At 28.6% G+C, this 25,678-nt stretch overlaps 1 protein-coding gene across 2 annotated transcripts in view; it reads right to left on the reverse strand.

Annotated features, from left to right (window-relative positions):
- Window positions 1-25,678, reverse strand: part of LOC129984336 (homeobox protein OTX2-B-like) — a 65,793-nt gene that overhangs the window by 22,615 nt on the left and 17,500 nt on the right. Inside the window, exons 2-3 of one of the 2 annotated variants that reach the window (XM_056094197.1) lie at window positions 19,100-19,327; window positions 5,294-5,398 (exon numbers count right to left, since the gene is read on the reverse strand). In XM_056094197.1, the coding sequence (XP_055950172.1) occupies window positions 5,294-5,398; window positions 19,100-19,298 (304 nt within the window). In that variant the 5' untranslated portion in view covers window positions 19,299-19,327. The remainder of the gene's footprint in view (window positions 1-5,293; window positions 5,399-19,099; window positions 19,328-25,678) is intronic. The other variant, XM_056094199.1, reaches the window with a different exon arrangement.

Raw genomic sequence — 25,678 nt, forward strand, 5'->3', positions numbered from 1 at the left:
TCATTGGAACCTCATCATCGTCGTAAAGTCATAATTTAAGCTTAATTCTTAGTATGAACTATTTAAAACTTCAGTGTTAAATTATGAAAATATACTTCAAGAAATTGAAATATTGAAAATGCAGTTTAGTACGATATCATTGTCAGATAAAATAATTACTTATCAAAATAATTAAAAGTGTTTTTGTTTTTTTTAAAGTTTATGTTCACTGAACGACCATCGAGACAATTTTATTAGATAAATTATAACTAATTTCAAATAGGCCATATTATGCAGGATTAACATTTTTTCAATTCTATTTTCAATTTTTAGTTTAATAATCTTAAAATAACATTATGCTTTTAAAGAATTTAAAAAAAACTGAATATTAATGTTGTAGTTGTTGAAGAATTAATGGAATTAAATGAGATTAACTGACAAGCGATACAACATATAAGAAAAGTCACGGAAAATGTCGTAGATAATTATATTTACAACTCATGTTTGTATAAAAGAATGATCAGATTTGTTTTGTGACACTTAAATCATGGATTTGTAGCAAATGAATATTCTTAATATTAATTAAAAACAACAGCACGAAAAAAAAGAAGAAAAAGAAAAGCACCTATTCATGGAGCTGTCTCAATCTTACTGATCTTAGTTCTCAATCAAAATCTCAATCAATTACTGAAGAATATGTTATATTTTTACATAATTCTAATAATATTTTTTTTTTTGCGCAATTTATTACGATGTGTAAATAAAAATATTTTAAACAAAGGTGTGGTAAAACGTTATGCTTAAAAGAGATATAAAATAAATAAATCTAAGCCCCCGGGTATACACGAACTATTCTGTAATTTTTCAAAATTCTACATAAAGGTTTCTATAATAACTTTTTCACATAGTTAAATTTTTTTTAAAATATAATGTTTAATGAAATTGAAAAGAGTGCAATAATTTTTCCTGTTATAAGATTAGTTTAAATTACCTTATATTTGTCGGCATCCAATGCTTATATTTATACAAAGATATACATTCTTAGAAAATTTACATGAGAATGTATGTATATAATAAGACAAATAAGAAACTTTTCCTTAAGTGGCGATAAATTTAGGAGCGTTTTAGCTTAAGATTTTAATATATCGATTCTTTAGGAAGATGTGATTACTTTCATGACACAGCAATCACAGAAACTCATTTTTCCAATCAGAAGATGAACGATATTTTTCAGATCGAAGTTATCACTTTGACGAATTGAACAGAAATGTATGCAAATTTGAGTAGCTTAACCTTTCGTTGTCTTAACCGCACAACCTCAAAGCGGAGCTTAAGAGCAATTGCTACAAATCGAAACATTCCTCTAATCCCCTTAAATGCGAGAGTACAATGAATACAAAATGGGTGGACTTCTTTTTTTTTTAAATGTCCTCTTTCTCCTCCCCCCACCCCGAAGCATCCCGAGTGCTTTCGGAGCCTCAGGCGCACCCTTCGCTCCATTTGCTGCGAGTGGGTCTATTTGTGCTATGTGCGGCTGTCGCGGTACACCGACCACGCGCGCGTCCTGCGCGTGCCAAGGCGAACCGTGGATGTGATATTTCCTGCCGAATCTTTCACATTCCGTCAATTTGAGGTTACAGTCCGTTTAGGATTTGTATCTATTACAAACGCCGGCTGCGACAGCCTTTGCTGTGCTTGCAAAATACAGTTTGAAATGACAGTCTAAAAAATTAAATGAAATATCTCTTATTGGAACTTGATGGGAAAACTCAATACTTGATTTAAATAAAATCAAACTATAAAGGATAAATTCTACTATAAAGATATAAAATTATATTTTATAATTCACTGTAATGCCTTAAAATACGTATGCTGAATTTATTATCCCTGGTGCATATTTTATATCGGCCAGTTTTTAAATGATTCACTTTTGAAAAAATTTCTAATATTAAATATAACATATATTTAAACATAATATAAATTTAATTCATATTTTTGAATATATACTCTTTTTAATTTGCCTAACAGTGAAAACAGAATATTTACATATATATATATATATATATATATATATATATATATATATATATATTTGATACCTGGGCCAATGGAACGAAGTATCCTTTAACGTTTTCAGTGTTGAAAAGCCTCACACGGCCGTTCAACGAAACCGCAGTGGATGCCCGAGAAACTCGACCATCACTGAGAAATTCCCTCCCACGTTAGTTAAATATGATTGATTGGATGCCCGAAGAGCTTACTTTATTCGATAGAGACACTCTCTCAGATGAGTTTAAGTAGTTAGGGAGATTTCCTGAGAGCTCTCAAATGGTGTTTCAGTATACATTTACTTAGTAACCCTCGGCTAAGCGAGACACTTTTTTATATAAACACCTTAGGTACACGGACTGTCATTACGGATTTTGAAGGGTAAAATAGAGTAGTCAGGGAATTTTTCGTATCGTTGACAGAGAAACTAAAGCCTTGTATTATTCCAAAGCTTCTTAGCTCGAAGGATCTTATTAATGAAAGAGTAATGAAAGAATGAAAAATTACATCTGTATATGCAAACATATACAGGTGTAAATATTCTTAACCCGTGAGAATATGCAAGATTATGCGATCGTAAGTTTGAAGAATTTAATAAAGAAAATTCTAATTATTTTCTTGCGTTAAATATAAAATGCATATTAATACAAAATCACAATAAGCAAAAAAAAAAAAAAAATAAAGTATTCGCATGAGAATTGCATTTTAATTGTTATTACTTTATTTTTTAAAACTAGCCCAATGAACAAAAGCGAAATCTATCTAATGTACATTTCCAATTTTCTAATCATCATTTAATGATGTCTGTTTAAGTGCATTCGAATGATTGATTATCTTTCATGTTCTTCGAGTTTTTGAGATTCCGTCATGTTAAAGTCATTCTCAGCTTCAATGCTTTTACAGTGCGTATTTTTGGTTCGTTATTCTTGAGTGATTCTCAACTTTTCATGTTCTTCCAGAATTGAGTGCCTCTTGCTTTTTCCCCGCGATTTACAGATATGATTTCTCTGACATCCGTCTACATCTTAATAGCTGAGAAGTCGAAAATTCACTTCAATAAACATGGCACAAGATAGCAAATAAAGTATTAAAAAAGGTTAATTGTTTGCCATTTAAATTTATCTGATAGATGGTAAGATTTATTTTTAACTTCAGTATCTGTAACAAAACAATTCAATTTTAATGGATTCCTTTTCCTGAATGCAAGTACATTTCTGAAGAGCAAGCCCTTTTAATTACAATATGATGCAATTTGTTAAAGCTTAATTAATAATGAGTTCCCTGGCGAGGCAATTTATATGACAACTTGAAAAATAAATAACAGATGACATTAAAGTTGTCTTTAATAGGTAATTTCAATTGAAAAGATATCGAACATTGTTTGTCTTCACTGAAACGTTGTTTATTCCAAAAGAATAAAATTAATACAATACTCCTTTGAAAATTTAAATTAAAAAAAAATAAACAAACTGCATTTTTTCTTAATTTTATTTCAGAAGTAATGAAGAATATGATGCATGATTTTCACGATACGGATAACAATTAGAGAGTAATGCATTTTTATGATCTTAAACTAAGATTATAAAAGTTAATTCAAATGAAAAACATAAAAGATTATGAAGTATTAAAGAAACCATTAAAAGTTCTCAGAAACAATTGGTTGCCAATTCTCAGTCATTTTTGTTGTGTTTTGAGAAGCTAATTGATATTAGCATTGCCCAAGGATCTCCATTTTAAAATTACCTTTTCATTAATCAACAGTTTCACATCGTAATTACTTACGGAAATTAACAAAAATTTTAAAATTATCTTTTGAATAATGAATATTTTCATATCTTAAATTATTGATGTAAATTAACCGAACTTTTTAAAATTAATTAGAACATTTATAATCTTTCAAATTGCATTTTATTATGTAGATAAGAAAAATCATGGTTCCGTTAGTCTGAATTTATATATAATAATTACATAGTTACTATAGTTTATAATGCTAACAAAGTACTTTCACTAATGCATTGCTATGAGCGAAGATTCGGGAAAGAGGTATTTTCAATCTATTATGTAGTTTTCTGTTTATAAATCCGAGTGCTCTTTTTTGTAGTTTTTCCGTATATATATCAATCCAATTTTCATAGAAATTACGGAAATTCTGTAGGTATTTGATGGATATATAAATCTTAAAAATAAAATTTAATAATATTTTTTTTTATAAAAAATATTTTGAGGTGGAAACTTTAAAAATAAATAATTTAATCTGAGTTGTAAGTAAATTTATGCCTTTTTAAGGTTTTATGTGGAGATTCTTATTTCCTTTAGATACTTTTTAACTTAAAGAGTAAATGTCTTTTAAAACTGAAAAGGAATAAACGTTTTGAGACAAAAACTGTTTTTCAATTAAAAGACAAATTATTGATCATTTTTCCTTTTTGATATTTGATGTGATACAATATTTTTATTTTAAGCTATTAAAAATATTCAAGCAAAATTATTTTTCAAAAGAAATATCTCGCGGACATATTCTATGTACTAATACTGTGCTACTGTTCAAATATGTACTAATTATCCACTTCAAACGTGCAAAACGGTTACCACTACAAAATATAATGCACTGAAAGATACTTTAGAAAGAGTTTATAATCTTTGCGAATCTTCGTCTTGATTTTTTTTCAATGGAAGGAAGAAAATGGATTAAAAACGTACAAAGAATTTCGATTATCTTTCAGAAGATTTCATATCTTTTTAAATTTCTTCCTTTATCTGAATATGGTAGCGCAAAAAAAAAAAAAAAAAAGAGGAATGTATATAAATAATCATTAAAAAAATTTCTTCAACAATCCCAAAATAAAGAAAAAATTATTCGGTGAATTATTTCCCAATAGTTGCATGCCTCACTACTTGATGACTATATATTTCTTCACGTCTTAAGATAATGAAAGGACCGCCATTAAATAAAGCAAGTTCCGTTTTAAAGTTGTTGAATAGCGTATCAAAGTTTGATGTTTAAAGAAAAATTATGTTCAATTAAATTTCCTCGTATCTTCACTTCTGTTGTTTTTAGTAATAGAATATAAAATTCAATGCTACAAGAAGTAATTTTTGTCTTAAAATTTGGTGCCGTATTTCTGACGAATTGTGAAGATATTACTTTCTTTTAATGCTTGCTAAGGAGGGAATAAAATGAAAGATAAAAAAGTTGGGGCAGTAAAAAAAAAAACTGAACCATATAACACAGTGATGTTTTGTTAAGCTTCTGTCTATAACTTACCTTCTGGACCGAGACCAGGATTCGTTGGCGAAGTGCGCCATATATTTGGCTCTTGAAGCGCACCATTGAAATTGCTCCCTTTGAGTATATGTTCAGGATTGTCACCTAGTATGCGTGGAGAAATAAGTTGTTACGAGAAAAATTTTGATAGTGAAACAATTTCAGAAATGAAGGAAACTTTGAAAATTCAAGGGATATTCAATCAAATTTTGGAAGATAATTTGACTAGTAGGGAAGATTAAGGTAAGTTAGAAAAACTGAACATTTGTCATGAAAAGTTTAAAAACAAAGTACATAAATAAATAAAAAGAGACAGCTGCATAAATATGGATAATGCTGAGAATTAATTAATCTTGTTATTGAGATTATTTATTAGGAATATTTTGTCTATCTTAAAGATTTTTAAAAGATGAAAAATGAATTATTCTAGAGCGGAACTTAAGAAAATGTTAGACACTAAAAATTCTTCCTGGAATTAGGAATATTATGTGTTAATTTGTAGGTATTAAATTAGACTGAAAAGTATCAAAAAATCTCTTTATTTTTCTCAAAGCAAAACTAATTTTGAAAAGGTGTTGTCAACTGAGCAACTAAAATATTATATGTAATCCGTTCCCAACATCCTCCCCATCCTGGTGAATCTCGAGGGGGATGACCAGAGACATCGGTCCGGCCACCCTGGTCATTATGGGTGATATCACTAATGTTCATTTTATACCGTCTTTAATAAATGATTTCCCTGAAAATATTATTTAGAAAATGTGACTTGAAACTTTAAAAGCTGTTAGTGATAGTTTTTCAGTGATAGAAATGTATTTAAAAAATTGTATATGCGCAGAATGTTAAAAATAACTCCATATAATGCCCATTTGACACAAAATGTAATTATTGTTTATTCAAAAAATGTTTTTCTTTAAAAAGATTTCAAATACTAATTAATGCATAGTAAGCTAAATTCAGATTTTTAAAAGTTCTAAGTAGTTTTTTTTTAAAAAAGTAATATGTTTTTGTAACTATGGCAGTTGATTGTATTTAAATATATGAAGGAAAAAGAGTTTGAAAAGTACTAAATGTATAGGTATACTGTAGTTTTAAAGTTGTGATGTGAAAGACATAGCATTCAAATTATGTTTATTGTTAATTATTATAATGTTTCTGAAATGCCAGATGATAAATTACTTAGCAAAATTGTTTGCAATAAAAAAAATTTTGAGAATTTTACTTAACTCTAACCAAACTACATTTTGAATTTGCAATAAAATAATTGATGCCATGTCCTGTAACTGCTACTATCTGACTGAAAAGAACCAGGAGACTTCTCATAAGTTAATTTCTTCTTCGACAAGTTTTTTCCAGACTAGGTAAAGTGTGTTCTGAAGTGGAAACAAAGGCTAAATAAAGTGGACGGAAAGGAGTATTGTGAACCTGCTCCTTTCCTGGCCTCCGAACAAGCAGGCTGAGTTTGTGACCCTCCCTGCGTGATGGGCAGGGAACATGGGAAGAACACGCACCCTCTGGAAAAGAACAACGTCTTGTATATCATTTAATGCAAATGATAGTTAAGAACTTGCTGCAAATAAACGCAAAGGGATGAAAGCACACATCACTGATTTATGTAGACACATCCTTTGGCGACGGATGACTGCGAAAGTGAGCTATGTCAGAGATGACGAATCAAGCATCCAGAAAAAAGGCTTGTGCCTGTTGGGGCAAATTATTATATTCACAATCATCGAAGTATTTCTCTATAAAAAGGAAACTCAGTTTGTTTCAGAGAAATTATTTAATGTCCTAAACTAACACAAAGTAGTTTTATAAGTTAAGTTGATTGTTTAAAATAAAGAAAAATATTTATAAAATAATTTGTGGATCATATTTATGTTATTTTTAAAAATGTGAGCATAGAAAAATTAATAAATGCCTTTATCCATTGAGATACTGGGGGAAAAAACCTTAATTTTTCGATGATAGTTTTTATTTCAATGATGTTTTGCAAAACATTTGCAAAAAACGTAAAAATTAAATATTTTATTAGATACATTATGTACATATCCCGTGGAAAGAAATTTAAAGTAGAAGCGAGTTATCGTTACAAAAAAGGGGAGATTAAAGTTAATTTTTGTTTCTAAAATTTGAAATGCAAAGTAGCTTTCCTTGGCTGTTTATCATATTATGCGTCCTTTAATAAGTTTATTAACTAAATAAATATTCAAAAGAAAACCAAATTATTGATTTCAAATCAGAAATAATTCATTTTAAGGTATTTATAAATACTGAGCTGCTAATTTTAGGCAGTATCTCTCTCTTGTTTTAAATAATGAATAATCTTTAAATCGATATGAAAATGCTTTATTTTTCAGAATATATAATCTAAAATTATTTTTAAAGTATTCGGAAACCCCTTCACTGAAAAAATTAATACAATACTCCTTTGAAAATTTAAATTAAAAAAATAAACAAACTGCATTTTTTCTTAATTTTATTTCAGAAGTAATAAAGAATATGATGCATGATTTTCACGATACGGATAACAATTAGATAGTAACGCATTTTTATGATATTAAACTACGATTATAAAAGTTAATTCAAATGAAAAACATAAAAGATTATGAAGTATTAAAGAAACCATTGAAAGTTCTCAGAAACAATTGGTTGCCAATTCTCAGTCATTTTTGTTGTGTTTTGAGAAACCAATTGATATTAGCATTGCCCAAGGATCTCCATTTTAAAATTACCTTTTCATTAATCAACAGTTTCACATCTTAATTACTTACGGAAATTAACAAAAATTTTAAAATTATCTTTTGAATAATGAATATTTTCATATCTTAAATTATTTATGTAAATTAACCGAATTTTTAAAAATTAATTAGAACATTTATAATCTTTCAAATTGCATTTTATTATGTAGATAAGAAAAATCATGGTTCCGTTAGTCTGAATTTGTATACAATAATAATTACATAGTTACTATAGTTTATAATTCTAATAAAGTACATACATAAATATGTTACAGTAAAAAAAAAAAAAAAAAAAAAAAAAAAACACCTCTTTAAATAATATTTATCATAATTCTTATGAAGAAAAAAAACTGAATACTTAATATTTTTTGTATGCTTTAAAAGAATAATAATTCTTTATATGAAAACTTAATATAAAAGATATTTTTATTTATTTCTTGACTTCCTTATGTAAACAAATCGAGTATGTAAAATTATTAAAAATTATGTAAAAATATTATCAAATTTTATTGAATTTTATTCTTTGTTGAATTCAACAGCTTTTCTAAAATGAATGCAAGACATTTTAAAAACTATATAAGCAAGATTATTGGAATAAATAATTATTTTTCATTCAAATAAAAAGAAAAAGAGAAAAAAATGCTTGAAAAAGTATCAAAAACGAAAAAAAGACTTTTTGTAAAATTAATGTAACTAAAACACAAATACACTGTAAGAACCTTTAAGATGTAAATATGAAATGACATTTAATCTGATTGTGGGCTACCAAAGTTTTAAAACATCTGCAACTGCAACTTCTTATTTTATTTCTGCTTGCGTTTTCTTTTGCAGAATGGCTATTTCTTGTCCATTCATAATTTGCAAACAATAGAGACACATTTAATAGTTAAAATGCGCAAAAAGTAACAAACTTCAAGATAGTAGACACAAGTGGATTGTTCATTTCTCATTTATAACGAGCGACATTTAAATTCTGGTGCTTGTTGAAGAACAAAGTATCCAGTTAGGTCCCCGAAATCATTTGTCATCACAGAGAAGATGTATTACGAATCACTGAAGCGTACTAATGTCTTATTCATATTCCTGTATGAATCTGTATGCTTTTAAAAAGTAAAGAAAAAAATAATAATCTAGCGACCCCGTGAAAAATGAAGGTACGAGGTCTGAATCCTCAAGAAGTATTTGTACAAGGTGGAGTTTTAGCAAATCGATTTGACATGCGCTTGTAGTCATTTCATCTTAAGAACTATGCTCAAGAATTTAAATTGTTATAGTTTATATCCAATTACATAATTTTATAGTTGGAATGATATGGTGAAGTTAGCATTAAGTTAAATAATGTAAAAGGATACATTCTCTGAGGGTAATCGATACTAAATAAACTTAAAAGTCAGATCAATTTTGTCTGAAATAGTTTGGATAAGGAAGCATTGAAAAGTTTAGATGCAATTTTAGGAACTATTTTTGACTTATTTAATGATTTTTTTTGTTTGATAATTCGGTAATTCATAAATTGTTGATGCTCTCCGATATGTGGTGCTTTATAATGTTGAATAATCTTTGTTCTTCAAACACACACACACACAATAGTAATTTTTTTTCCTTTTTTATTATTTAATAAAATTTTTGTATCGTTCAGAATTTAAAAAGTATCTAATCAAAAAAATCAATTACATCCCAACAAAAATATTTTTAAAAATTAAATGTCATAAATTCTTTTTATTAAAATTGATGGTTTATTCAAATTCAAATTTGATTCACTAATTTGACTCACAAATTTGATTCAAATTTGTTGACCACTCAATTTCAAATTATTTCTATTGACAACATTTGTTAAATAATTTCAAAAGTGGAAATGACATTAGATATTATGATTTGACTGAGAATTATGAATGTTACAAACTACTATTTAAATATCAATCGCGTAGGCCGATAAATTAAAAAAGCTTTTAAAAATTTTAAACTTTAACGTATAGATAATTTGTTACTAAATTAAATGGTTTCATCAAAACTATGTTCAATCCCAATTATGGAGAAAAGAGATTTTTCTGGTCTGTCTGTTTTATTAAAATTCATTTGGTATCTAATAATAGAAACATATATTGTTCATTGATTAAAATTCAACTTGGAAACTATATTTGATTAATATAAACTGTTAATATTTTGCCCGATCTACCACTGAATCAATGCTAGTTCAATGTTACTTAAAGCTGATAATCATTAAATGGCTATTCCTAAATCTGTTGTTTGCATTAAAAAAATTTTAATAAAAACATTGAAATCATCTAATAGTCTGAGTTTTATGCATCGAGTAAAATAAGATTTAAAACCGTATGAAAGGAAACAGATATCAAATTTCTTTCAAATTTCAAGCAAATTTTTTCAACAGATATCGCATTTTTCTTGAGCTAATTTCAGCATCCTAAAGGCTATATTGAAGTAATCATTTTATAAACGATAATTCTCAGTCTAAGTTCAAATTATTCTTGCAAAGTATATTCTCAATATGGATAATTAACTATTCTTCCACAGAATGTATGATAAAAGAAATTTTTTATTGGTTACAACGGTGGATGTGATGCTGTTATAAGGAGCAAAAATTTTCAAAGTATTAGGTATTTTCAAAGTATATTCAAAACATTCTTAAAGTATCAGGTATTACCTAAGATTTTTTAAAACAAGTGTAGTTTCTTTGACATATACATTTGTCTAGTGACATATGCCACTTAAGCTCTGGTCGGCGACATTTTGATGTTTGCGAGTCGCATCTCCGTGCACATACACTAGATGACAACGGGACAGTCCTGCCACAAAACGGACGGTTTTTAATGACAGTCATCACATTGTGCTAACAACTTCGAATGACCATGGCAATGAAAGAAAACGTTCCGCACACAATGGACTCCAGAAAATGGTTTCTGTGTTTCCGATGGTCAGGCTTGACCGGGCCCTGTGATGGTTGCCTGTAAACTCTTTACTCATTTACATCGAATAGAGAAGAGTTAATTTCGTTTTTGCGTGAATTAGACGATTGCGTTTTCTTTGTAGCAACACCCCGACGTCTGCACACACTGCTAAGTTGTTTCTTAGGTTGCTTGGGTCATAAAACAACATCACTAGCCTATCAAAAATTTCAAACAGTACTTCTGATTTAAAACCAGCGGAAACGGTTTCTCTGAAATATATTCGCATACTTTTCAATACAGGTCTTAACCCTCCCCCTCCCACTTTCCGCATAAAATTATGGCTTGGTTAAGCTGTTAATATCTTGAAAAGGATTGCTGAGTAATAGTTGCGAAATGTAGATCTTTGGCATGAATCTAGCAATTTTACTGAATCTATTATACGAATATACACTTCTGGATGTCTTTTTTCCGATCGGTTGGAAATAAAATATGACACGAAATTGCAGCTGCTAATCACAAGATCACTTACCGAGTTTCGTTTATTTAACCCTTTCGCCGTCCTCTCCTGTCTACGAATTTTTTTTTTTCTTCTCAGTTTTTCGTACGCATTAGAACAAACAAAAATAAAAACTCAGACAACTAAACTTTATTAAACGTTTAAAACATTTAAATGCTTTCAAATGTAGAAGACGCTTGAAGCGCGTTATGGCTGCCCCACTGAAGTTTTACTTGAACGCGCTAGACGTGTTAACGGACTACGCAGAGGTTAATGTTATTGCGTTTACGTGCAGTCAAAAATAAAGACCGACAGCATATTAACTATGAGAGGCTTGGTTAAGAATTTGATAAGAATCTACATTTTAAATGCTAAACTTTAAGTACCAATTTTTTTTTTTGTTAATTACATTTTGTAATTATCGAGTTAACTTAAATTTACAAATTTTGTCTAAAGTCTATAAACTAAAGTTCATCTGTGTCATAGTACAAAACAAATTTGAGTTTATTTTGTTCACAAACAGACAGATATAATGTCAGAAACATGTTTTTCTAACTCAGGAAAGTTTGAAACGTCGAGATTTGCCAAAATATCTATGACCTTTTCGACGATTACAATACTTTCTTTATGCTTCATTTATGAGAAAATAAAAATTAGCGAGTCCTTTTTGTGTTTTTATCTAGTAAGATAACTTTCTGTCCTCAGCGGAAGCAGAAGGGGTGAACTGCGCAGTTTCTAGTATTATTTTATCTGTGTGTCTTAAAATTTGGTATTATCATATTTAACTGTTTGTTGTTGGACTTATATTTTTCTAACATAGAAAGTGAGTTTGAAGAAATTGTAACGGATGAAAGCTATATTTCGTTAATTCATCACAAAAATCTTATCTTAATTGTATTTTAGTTTAAAACCTACTTATATTCAAGGGGAAAAAAACCATCCATTTAAAAAAAAGACGCTATTAGCGTTCTATTTTAAGATTGCATTAAGGCTATTTTGAAACAGAATTCCGAATTAGAACTATCCTCAAATGGCAAGAAGGGTACTTAAATCGATATCCACTTTTCTTCCTCACAACATAAGGAATAGATTAATTCCAACAAATAAAAAGCCCAGTAGTTCATACACACAATAGATCTTTCATAAATTTCATCTTGAAATTGTAGTCCTTTAATTCCGAAATCGAAAAATCTGCCATAAAATTCACCGTAGCTTCAAAAAAAAAAAAAAATGTAGGAGAAAAGCAATTAGTTATATTTTAAATATTTTAATTTTCATTGTTTTTTTTTACTATAATTAAAATAAATCTTAATTTTTAATTTTAGACTGGAAAAAATATTTATAAAAATGATAAATAGTAACAGAAATGTCGTGAAAATAGATTTTAGTTGTTGAACGCTGAAAGAGTTAAAAATTTAAATTCATTTTCGGACAACGCTGTCTTAAAAAACAAAATTTTTCATAAGTGTAAATGAATTTGATGAGATCTTTGAAAAATATATTAAAATATTCTGTGTATTTCCTTCTGAAATATTTGAAAATAAATTCACATAAAAATATCAAACATGGCAGTTGAAAAGAGAGATATATAAAACAGTAATCAGAAATTAACGCTATTTCTCATATCCAATCTTGATTTAGAATGCAGTTTGAAAAGTTTTTATTGACTCAAATCAAATTGATCTTTATCTTCTATTTCTGAATCTCATATATCAAATCTGATTCTAATTTTTATTTCACATTTATGCTTTTTAAAATAATATCCCATTAATTTAAATTTTATTGAAAACGCTTTGTGAATTAGTCCATACAACACTCCCTTTAATGGCTTAGTGAAAGGCAACTGCTTCTAGTTGCCCATTTGCGATGCACGCAGTAATTGGCCCAAAAAGTGGTTTCTTCCTCTGGCTACACGACTGCAGTCGAGCAGGCCCATCTCTCAACTGGACACACACAGAGATCGGAAAAAAGACCTTATAAATTCGGATCACGCTTGCAATGGGCTACGGACCGCAACGGTATTAAAGCCTCTAAAATCAATTCAATAAATGGTCTCTATTAAAGCTCTCTGTTATCGGCTTCTCCCTTCCCTAAGCTTGCGGTCAGCCGAGTAACAATCTAATAGAATTAAATTGTTAGCCCATCCCATCGAAAATTCGCGGTGATTGATTTCTTTTCTTAATTCTTTAATGAGTGTCGGGGTTCGGTCGAACATCCGGCAGATGGCGCGCTCGCTGAGGAGAATGATGACTTTGGCAGACGATAGCGCGCGGACGTTTGCGCGTTCGATCGTTTCGGTAGCGGCCATCTTTGGATGGAGCTATTAATGGTCAAAATTAAAAACAGATAAACAATAGCTGATTGGAGAGATAAATTTATTATTTCGAAAAAACAATTTCTTCATATAAGAGATCAGATTTATCAATATATCCAATGAAAATAATTTGCATGATTTATATTTCAAATTTTATGGAACAATTCGCATTTATATATTTAAATGAATATCACCTTTACATTATAAAAGCATCTGATATATTTTTATGAAGGGAGGCTTTTTATAACAACACTTTTATTAAATACATAGAAATCCAGAAAAAAATTGAGGCTCTTTATTAAAAAGTGAATTTCGAAAAATATTCTCTATAAAACGTATATCTCGATATCGAAATTAGTTAAATCTAGAATCAGACATATTCTCATCTATTTTTAGAGTTATAGCTTTTCTTTGCTGATATTATTTTTAAATATGAATCTTCATTTTCTATTAAATGTATAAGTAGGATAAGCAGTGTTGGGAATAAAATTACTGAAGAACCTATTAAACCATTAACTATTTACTTCCATGATTGATGCCTGTGTTTTGAACCACTATCTAATTAGATACTTATCTACTTTCTCTCTTTTAATTGTATTAGAGAAGAAAATATCTAATCAGATAGTATGTAGGAATTAAGACGATTCACGTGTTGAGGAACTTGTTAAAAAAAGGAGATATAAATTAAATATAGGCTTGTTCTACTCGCATCAAATTCTAAATTGACTGAAAACTTTTGCTGTCAGGTGAATGTAAGTGACACAGTAGTCAAAGTTTTAATGAAAATAGGTGCACATTCCAGTAAGTGTAACATGTCTTTACAAACTTTACCAGAAATAGTAGATTTCTGTGAATTTTTCTATTAATTTATTTTAACCAACATAAAATATTTCATGGAAGAAAGAACCGTCTTTGAGAATCTTTTCATGAGCAACATACTGTCCACATACCTTCACTTTCTATTATCAAAGGGCTATTAGAATAATCTTAACTGTTCGCAATTCAGTCACAACATGTAAATAAGTTGGAATCATTCTATGAAACTGTGTCGGCAAAAACATTTAAATGAAGCTGATTTATAGCATTTGACAAATTAGGAATTATTCGCTATCTTTCTGTCAGCTATTGTTCAGCTATCGCATCCTCTCACCATCAGTGTCAAGATGGTGCTGCTTATTGCATAATTTTCTGTTCCTACCAGCACTGATAGATTACTTTGCTGTGCACGCAATTAAAGAAGCTTCAGTATCACTATCAACTATATGCCAAGTCTATTTTCTCTGGCCTTGATTGACTACCCTATTGTCTGCATATGAAACAGAAAAGTGCTCGACAGATCTATTACTGAGCTGAGACAAGAATTGAAATTGTTTTCAGACTCGAATGCCAAGTAATGTTCAATTTGATTCTAAAACATTACATATCATAAATCCTTATCTTTCTGTCCATCTTGAATGTAAACTTTTGCGTAGGTATTATTTTTAATACATTTTTGCATTAATATTTTATTATATATCAAAACTACAGAACTATTTTTTGTTTAATATTCATGATAATTTAAATTTCAAATAATATATATATAGAGAGAGAGAATTATTTGGATTGCGTATGCTTAAAGAATTACATTGTTGCTATAAATAACATTAAAGAATTTAACAGACTATGAAAAAAGCAACACAAGGAAGATAAAACATGTATACTTTCCGTCAAATAACATTAAAGGAATTAGAAATTTTGCAGAATTCTCTTGTTTTATAAATACTATCATTGCAGCATTTCATTGATTTAGTCTTGTCTCTGAATACAATTATAATATTTTCTGAACAAGAAAGAAATTATAAACTCACAAATATTGGATAGTAAGTAAGTACGAATTCTTATTCCTGAAACTCGTTAATCTTAACAGTAAATAAAGAGTTGTAAATTTTTTATGACCCTCATGTCTGCTTATAACAAACATTAATGAAGCGTTAGATTATCTAATAAATATAGAACTGGAAATTTACAAGAAAGCTACTCGTTTATCTCTTTAACAGCTTGAATTTTCACATATTTTTATGACCCTAACACATAATGATATACTAATAAAAGTGATAAGTAATACTTTATAAATAATGTAACCTAATGATTATGGGGCAATACTTACTTTTTAATTTAAAATGTGAAATTTCATATATTTAAATTGGAAATAAATTCAATTATCAATAATTATTTCAAAAAAATTATTTAATTTTTTTTTGATCAAGAGAATCAGTGATAAAGAAAGTTTTAATATCAAACACAAATTATTTTCGACCTCTTGGCATATGCATTTGAAAAACGGAATTTCGAATACCGTTTATTTCCCCAGAACACAAAATTCTTATTAATAAATTCAAATATTCATAAAATACAAAATATTCTAATTTTTTAAAAATGGCTTAAAATTTAATTTAAGACTTTCGAAAATTATTTAAACCATGTGTTTGTCTTTTTTTTTCTTTTTTTTTTTCTTTTAATGATAAAATCTATTTTTAATGATGTGAGGAATAGGCACTAGTAGCATGAATATTAGACAAAGAACAGAAGACAGAATATTTTGAGATTCTATCTTCTTCAATAAAAACATTCTGCAAAACTTATATATAGTTACAGAAGGGTAACTATATATAAGTAACTCATAACGTTATAAGGGTAACTATATAAAGGTAACTCATAACGTTAGAAATGATTTCAATTTAGCATCAAAAATAAAAAAGTTCATTTCTTAGAAGCGAGAGCCTGTTGACTTCCGTTACATTTATCTTTAATATTCTCGTCAATTACATAAATTACATATTCCGAAGCACAACCTCGCTTCCTTTTCAGCTCAATTCAGAGTGCTGTTTATGCAAGGTTTCTCGATAAAAGCAATTTTCGACAACCTTCCGAATGAAGTTACACCTTGTGAACTTCGTGAAGAGAATATTCACATGGCACTCTTTCGTCAGAACAGCGGACGAACAACTCACCGCTTCTCGGAACTCGACAATTAAAAGGCAAACGAAAGGTGAAAGCGAACAGAGTACGAAAAAAAAGCAGCAACTCCAAACAGGAATAAACAGCATGGACTTCAATTCATTACGCTAAGAGAGAGAGCGGAGCAAAAGGAGTCACGTGACTTATAAAAATTTATTTATTTACTTCTTTTAGAAATGTGTCCGTCCGTCCATGCATAACATTCGATTCTAAGAGGTGGCGCTCATTATGAGTGGATGCCCCCCGATTTCGAACACCTCTGCTCTCCCTCCTTCTTGTGTTAACCCTTTTACGAAGAAGTCGCTAAGCAGATTGCCCAAGGCGGCAAAAATTGCCAATAACAAAAGTGAAACGGATCAATTAAGGAAGTTGCATCAAGTTTGCAGCAGAAAAAAAAAGTAGAAAAATTAATAAAATAAATATAGCAATGAACATTGTTTTTGTTTTGATTTCTTCTTCAAGCTTTTTTTTTTTTTTTTTCCTTTTTCTTTTTGTGTTTTGTTTGTTATTTTTTCTTTGACTCGTTGTTCTGTTGGTTTAACGGCGAGAGCTGTATTATCGCTTCGTCATTTTTTATTTGTTTTTTCGCACTACGATTATTAGCACGGATGATTAGAAGCTGTTGAACTAGATGAGAAAGAAAATGAAGGTCGTGATTCCAAGAAAAAAAATTTTTAATGCTTTAAAAGATTTTATCGTTTTTGTTAAAAAAATGTTTTGATTTTAAACTGCACTTTTATCAATCTCGTTTTTGCCTAATAATGATGTTTTTATTCTCATTCAACTAATTATAATAGCTTCGCAGCCGTAAAACAAAATTCTGCCCAAATTAAAATTAATTATATCTATCTTCTCCATAATTAAAGAAGAAATGTGGTAAATTTAAAGGAAGTGCAAATGAACTTAATAATTCAGCAAATGAAAATAATTCAGTTAAAGTAATAGTAAATTAAAGATTAATTATCAATTGCTAAGGGAAATTAAAATAGATGAACTTTTATTGGAAAGCTACATAAAGTAATAATTCATTTTTGTGAATGACTATTTACGTCATTAAATAAGAAACATTCTGTTTCATAATTAACTCAACTGTTCTTTTTCTTGAACCAAAATATCTCATTTTAATCCTATCTAGATGCGAGTTTTTACTCAATTAAAATTTTACGCATTTACAAATTTAATTTAATTTTTAAACAGAATTTTCATTCAAACTTAAACTGAAATTAGAATTGTTACTATCTATATCCGCACTGTAAATTCACTAAATTAGCTTGAAATTCATTAAATCAAATTTTAAATCCTTATTTTTTTAATGTATAAAACCTTAAATTTCTCAACTTTAAAAAATAATTTTATTTGAAAAAGTCTAAAGAGATAAAAAAGAATGGGCAATTGAAATTAGAATCTTGAACCAGTAATGCATTTACCCTCAGAGGTACCTTGTTAAATGACAATCGATGCAAGATTTGGCCTTACAATCTCGATTCGATCATTTCATAAATTTTTGCTATTAGCAATCGATATAAAATATTATTATTTTTATTTTTTTATCTATTTATTATTTATTTATTTATATTTATTTTTATTTCTTTATATTTATATTTATTTTGTTGGTTATTTATCTTTACTTAATAACTTTTATATTTATTTAAATTTATTTATTTATTTATTTTTGTTTTATTTATTTATTTATAGCGCATCTGATCTTGTGAAACGTAATCTCAAGCGAGATAGATTTCTCAATTCAGTCTACTTTCATTATATCTGAGAAATACGAGTTGCATGACCTCTGAAGAAAACACATGATTAATTTAAATTTTAAAAAAATACTGAAATAAATATTTATAAGTGTACCTTTAAACATTTGATTTATTTATTCTGAAGCTGCTTATAAAATGATATACATCTAAAGAAAGAAAGGGGTGTGGGAAGATACGAAAGGTCCATCTAAAAAAAATAACTTCTATATATCAAGTAACTTAACAAAAATACTTTTTAAAAATTTAAAACAAACCATTCAAACGAATAAAAAAAATCAATTCAGTTTTTTTTTTGTTTTAATTGCTAATCCAACACGAAATTAATTAACTTTGTTGTATGCAATTAAATATCAGGCTCCATCAAGTTTTCAACCATCTTAAGTTAAATATCTCCATTTACACTCAATTTCATTATTCAAAATCAAAATGTGATAATGTTCCGGTTGATTCAAACGGCATGAAGCTCTACATTATCTCTACCTTCTACCTCGGGTAGAAACTCAGAAAATTTGGTCACTTTGAAGGTACCACTAACCTGATTTAAATCATAATAATCATGATAATGAACCAATAAAAATAAATAAATATTTACCTGGATATCCCATCGGAGTAGGCTGTATGGGCGGACAGTTTGGACTGGCCGAGTATCGGCTGGTATTGTAGTAGTTCATCGGTGAAGCGTGGTTGGGCGTATAGGTGGCAGTAGATGCGCCGTAATGTTGCAAGGGCACGTCAGGCACTCGGTACGGCCCGAACAGGCCTGAGGCCGCCCCGTTTCCCCGGGGTGCCATGCCGTCACCTTGACTGGGCCACAGGGTGTCTGAAAAGAAACGTGATATTAGAAATGTGACTTTAGTTGTTGGCGCAGTTTAATGTAATTAATAATCAAAATTCCCCAAATGTAGCAAATTCAAAATTTATGCATGGAAGTTAAAGATTATCTCTTTTGATACAAAAGGAAACCCAATAAAAATAGCTATGTGCTTACAGTTACATTGCAGAAAAATTGAGTCATTACATATTTTGTAATAAGGGGTGTTTTTCCCCTATTTGTGGCATTAATCCGATCACCAAATTGACTTTTTATTTTTCAAGAGAAATACAGTAGAATCACCCAATATCAAATTTTTCTCAGGAATATTGGATTTTCAATAAAACACAGTTACTTACTTCGATTAACATTTCCATATGCTAAGCAAAGCTTCCAACAAAAAATTATGTATACATATTGCAATAAAAAGAAAAGTGACCATTAAGTTTGATCCTTAAGAAGAAACCTAAATTGAATAATGAGGGGAAAAATAACTGTTATACCGATTCTTACTTCTAAAACAGAATTATAAGTTATTATTAAGAAAATTATAAGTTATTATTGGATTAATTTATAAAACTTAATAACTGGACTAGTTTATACAAATTAATAAACACTTGTCAATGAATAATATGTTATTTTTAGATTCTGTTCTACGAATCTCTTTCCTAACGTAGAGTGAGATTTTAACTTTAATTTCAATTTAGTCTGACATTTCTCATAGCAACTACAGCTCCCAAACGAAAATCTTGTGAGAAATTATTTCTGTTTATTGAAATTTCTATATATTAAAATGACTCTGCATCAAATATTTCCCCAGGGATTTTCAAGTATATTATATAGAGGTTCGACTGCACACACACACAAATCTAATTGGTTGTGTGTGTGTGTGTGTGTGTGTGTGTGTGTGTGTGTGTGTGTGTGTGTGTGTGTGTGTGTGTGTGTGTGTGTATGTGTGTGTGTGTGTGTTGAAGAAACATGCATGGAGTCTTTTACTGATTTTTTTGTTCTCCATGATTTAATAAAATATTCCAATTTTTATCTTCAATCAATTTTTTTAAAACTATGGCAAGCACGGTTTAGCATATCGAACTGAAAGACAAAAAGCAGGAAAGAGAGAGTATGAGAAATCATTTTGAACTTATATAGCTAAGAAAAGAATTCGCCGACACAGTATTTTGTTATGTGGAAAGAATAATAGCCCGCGCAATTTAAAATTAGTGAAGATGAAGCTTGAGCGATAAGGGAATTTTTAGAATGTAGATTATTTAGAAATTATTACATGTATTGATTAGATAATAAGACATACAAGATTATATATGATTTACTCATGTGCAGATTTTCTATGCCCATGGTTAAAGCTTACGATATGGCAGTTATCATTTATCAAAAAATAATTGTCCTCATAATTATTTTAGTGATGCACCAAGTAATTAACAATACGCAACAATTTATAAAGCAAATCTGAAAATCGATAGAGAATTTTTTGAGTCTTTTTTTTGAAATGAAAAAAAAAAAGTGAACAAATAAAGAAATGAACCATGAAACGAATATAAAAATTAAAAATCGTTTTGTTTACTTAGTTTGATTTAACAATAAACTTTTATGTCACATACTATTTGCCATCTTAGTCAGAGACTGAAGGCACTTTTTTAATATCTAAGAAACATCATGAGAAATTATTATGACATAATAATTAAACAATAATGGAATTGTTTAATTTGCAAATTTCCTAATTTTCTGCTCAAATAAATATTTTTTTTTTCCATAAATATTTTATTCAAGGATAATAAAATTTAAAATGGTTTCATTCTTAAATCACTATACTAACAAGAAATTGTTTCTGTAACTTGAAAACTTTGTTATTAAATATTATTTGAAGGATTAAAAAAAATTGCCTGGATATCTTTATTTATTAAGACAAATTTCATTCAATAACTAAAAATCTAGTCTGTTGCAAAATGAAATAAATTCAAGTTATCTGTCTGAAGTAAATTATGCAAAAGAAAAGACAATTATATTAATTAAAAATTATTATCAAATGTTTATAGGATTAGTAATAAAATCTAATAAATACATTCAATGCTTTCAGTAAAATTTCAAAATTTAAAGAAATAAACTGGAGTCATGAATGTGACTATTGATTTACATTTTCCTTCTGCCTCCAGGAACTGAGGCGGCATCATTTGATGAATAAAACTGTTCATGGAACAATCAAAAGAAAGCAAATAAGTGATAAATCATGAACTGTCATATCAAATCTATATAATTAATAAACCAATGATATTACTGCAGAGAGTTTTTCGTTTCAATCAATCAGTCAAACAAATATTCGTGACAGCTCTGTATACCTATAAAGAATCCTCGTATGACTTATCTTTTTAAAGCAAAAACAATAACTTCGTCTTTCTGTTCCAATTGTTAATATTCATTGGCATCCATTTGCAATTGTTTATGAATTTTTAAATTTATTTACAATTCATTTTCTCGGCAGGTGGCCTGTGTTTTGAAAGTAGTTAGTAATGGTTCAGGAGAACTTCGTTGTTTAATGACGCAGTTTGTTTTGAGCTGAGGTATTTCTTACCATTGTTTCAATCTGCATTTTTTACTTAAGTTGGTGTTAATTAAGAGGAGAAAAAAATGAGACATCTCACATGCTAGAAATTTTATCAGGCACGAAATCTTTGCGCATCTTAGTTGTCATATTTCAAACACATTTTTATGGTTAAAGTGTTTGCGGTATTCAATACAAAGGAAATAATGTTTTCATGTGAAACAATTAATATTTTTTAACCAATTAGATGATAGCAATAATTTTACATTGTTGCGTTATGAAATGCATTTATCTAAAATGAAAAAATTCTAATATATGTAAAAAAATTTTAATCTATTGTTCTTTATTGTGTTCCTATTCTAGACTACTTTCCACTAAATTTGATATAATATTTTTAATAGAAATTATATGAAATTTTTCTTTTATTTAATAAAGTAATAATTGATCTAATAAATAAAGTTACTTCGATCGAGAATCCTTTTTAAAGAAATAATTATTGAATAGAAAATTTGTGTTAAGTTCATTTCCCCAAATCCGCCAGTTAGGCCAAAGATAAATTTAATTGCTCATTAATACGATATAAATTATTATAACTGATATCTTTGTCTCTAAACATAAGTTACACACATACACACATATATATATATACATCATAAAATATCAATACTATAGTGGGTCTTGCTTGAATAGAAATAGAATCGTGTTTTTTTTAAAAAAGCATTTCACTTAACATAGAGAAAAAATATCTCTTTTAATAAATATGTCTACAGTCTGTTTTATATTTGAGTTCGAACCATTTTGTAAAAATTTGATTTCTGAAATAATTGCTTGAAAATATGCGCTTTTAAGTAAAGGGTTCCATTCAAAATGTATATTATGAAAAATGAAGCTGTTTTGTATGTGATAAAATAAGGATGTATATAACTTCAGTGGCTTTACTATTAAAAGCATTATTTAATGATAGTTTCATTTAAGTTTCAGAGAAATTACTAAAATCATTTAGATATAGTTAAATCATTAATTTTGAAGGAGGCACTTACACTGACACAAAAACAACGTGAAAACAAAATCGACCCCTTGATATACCTGTGAAAACTCATATTTCTTTTCAAATTATTTAATGATTTCCATAATTGTTTTGTGAACAACTAAAATCAATTATTTGATAGAAATCCGATTTTTTTTCACATTACATAGTGGTCTACAGTTAATTAAGTCTTATGTTTGTCCCCCCTTCCCCAAAGAAAAAAAAACTGCCCTCAAAAATAGAGAAATGCGAAGAAAAATGCCATCTTCATAAACTTCTGCTCTTGCTACTGGTCAAAGCAATTTTCTTGCCTCCCAGCAATCTACGGAACCTATGTTTTACTCAATCATTTATCTCAATTTATCTAATGAATAAGAACAACCGTAAGCGAAAGTGATTGAAAAAGATGTGTTAAGGTTTATTGCTGCGGTGCAGCCATAAACAAATTATAGTACTTCATGATGAAAAGTGAAGGGGGAGGGAATATAATATCGCAGATGAAAAGCAATACAAAGAAAAGTATTCAATTGTATAATTTCTGTTAATTTATTTTTCTGAAACGTCAGATGTGATTTATATTCAGGATTTAGTATCAAGTAATGTATGAATTTGATAAGAATAAGCTATACATTCTTATTGAAATTTAATGTAGTAAATTATAAGTCTTATAAATTAACTGCAAAAAAAGTTATTCATAAGCTTCGGGGATTTTAAATTTTTACTATTTAAAATTTAATTTCAAAGTGTATTTTCTTAAACTAGAATAATTGTATGCATCTTGATATAAACATAATTGAACATTATATTATATTATGAAAAGCTTTTAGTTAAAATATCAGTACATAGGGCCCTAACAAAATGATCAAATTTATTCTAACTTTCCAAAGGTCGATTAATTAAATAGTGGAGAGGAGGGGATTCGACCTTTTTTTTTGGGGGGGGGGGCTTTTTTTAGAATTTTTTTCTCGATAAACGTAAATCTAAACAGTATGTACAAAGCCAGTACTATAGTAACTTCCTTTCATTGATTCCTGCCATGCTTTATTTTTAAATGAACGAAACTTGATTACTAAAAAGTGAGAATTTTGAAATGGTACTGCTCTTCAAATTGATTTTCAAATCAATGATACATTTGAATTACATTTTTTTTTCTGTGTGGGTGTGTGTGTGTTCATATTAGATTCGTTTGTAATATTCATATTCAAACTATTATTTAAATTTGCACTTTAGTTCAATGTGACAGTGAATCTTTTGGTTTTATCCAAATATTTCCATTTAGTCTCATCATAGCGAATATATATGCATATAAATATTTCTTTCGTGTCAAGTAAATCTTGTTTATCTTCGAAAATACCGTCGATATACTTAGCAACACGAAGAATTCTCACGCATTTTTGTTACATTTAATTGCCCTTACTTCCGTGAACGACATTTAATTACGGAATTAAGTGCATGGACGACAATAAAACATTTTACTGCAAGCGTTTATAATAAAAAGGCGTTGTACTATCTATTGGAAACTTCCTAATCATGCGAAAGTCTGGGCCATAAGTGACCTCAACATCAATGAATTCGATCGATTTTTTTTATGCCGATGGTGGCTGTTCTTTAAATGAGTCATCATACAAGATTTGTGGGAAAAGCTATCAAAAGAAAGACAACCACTTGAATACGTAATTAATTCAAATTGTTGAATAAATAATATCATCGGATGACCTGCATGAATATGGAATAAGATAGAGTTCTTTCTACATTTAATTTCTTAAATGAGATGTTCATAAATCAGCTATGTAAAGTTCTGATTTTTTGAAAGACTTTTTTTGTTGTTGCTTTTATCTAATGTTCCCTGCTGCCAAATTCTGAGCTTGGCAGCAGGGAACATTCTGAGCTTGGCATTGAAATAAAATTACGTATTCTAATTATTAGAAAATGTGTTATTCAATTAAGTAGCAAAATGCAAAAAGGCTTTCACAACTTTCTATTTTTTTTTTTTAATTCGAAAACATGCTATAGTAACCAAAAAAATATTTTTTATTCACATATTTAGTCAAAATGCTAAATTTAATAAAATTCAATGCTACTTCTTTTATAATTTGTAGATTTCATTATCGAAATGGCATGAATGCAAACATAATTACAAAATGGAGGAAAACAGTGTGTTTCCTTCTGTCAACTCGAATTATTTAATTTAAGTGAAATATTTGATAATTTAACTTTCAAAGTTGAAGGTTTGGAAAGAAAGCAATGAATTTGATAAAAGATTATTGGTATTATTTTTGTTATTTGACAGTTTTATTCCAAAAATTAAATGCTAGTCTTGGTCTTGGCCTACCCCACGACGACCCGCCTACCCGAAATGGTGTAAGACCTTGAAGGTCGCCGGGAAGAGAACCATTATTTATTTATTAAAAGGCTTACAGACTAATATTATTATTAGATTAATATTAAAGAGTGTTTAAATGAGTAAATAACTAAATTGCCTTGAATTGTTAATAAATTAGCAAGTTACTCTTTAATGAAGCTGGCTCATTATGCATTATAACTATTAATTTATTTTTCCCCTAACTTACACTGAAATTAATAATATGAAAGGACAACAATGAAATGGATGAGCAGAAATGTTTTAAATTTAAAAAGAGTGCTATAAATGAAGAAGAAAAGACTAAAAAGAAAATTTCAGATAATATTTTTACTCTTGAAAATAAATAAAATTTCAAAACAACTAAGAAAAGCTAGACAATGAGCAATTGCTTAAAAGTTAGACAAATAATATTTTTGC

The sequence above is a fragment of the Argiope bruennichi genome, chromosome 9, assembly GCF_947563725.1.
Source record: "Argiope bruennichi chromosome 9, qqArgBrue1.1, whole genome shotgun sequence".
Taxonomy (NCBI): Eukaryota; Metazoa; Arthropoda; class Arachnida; order Araneae; family Araneidae; genus Argiope; species Argiope bruennichi.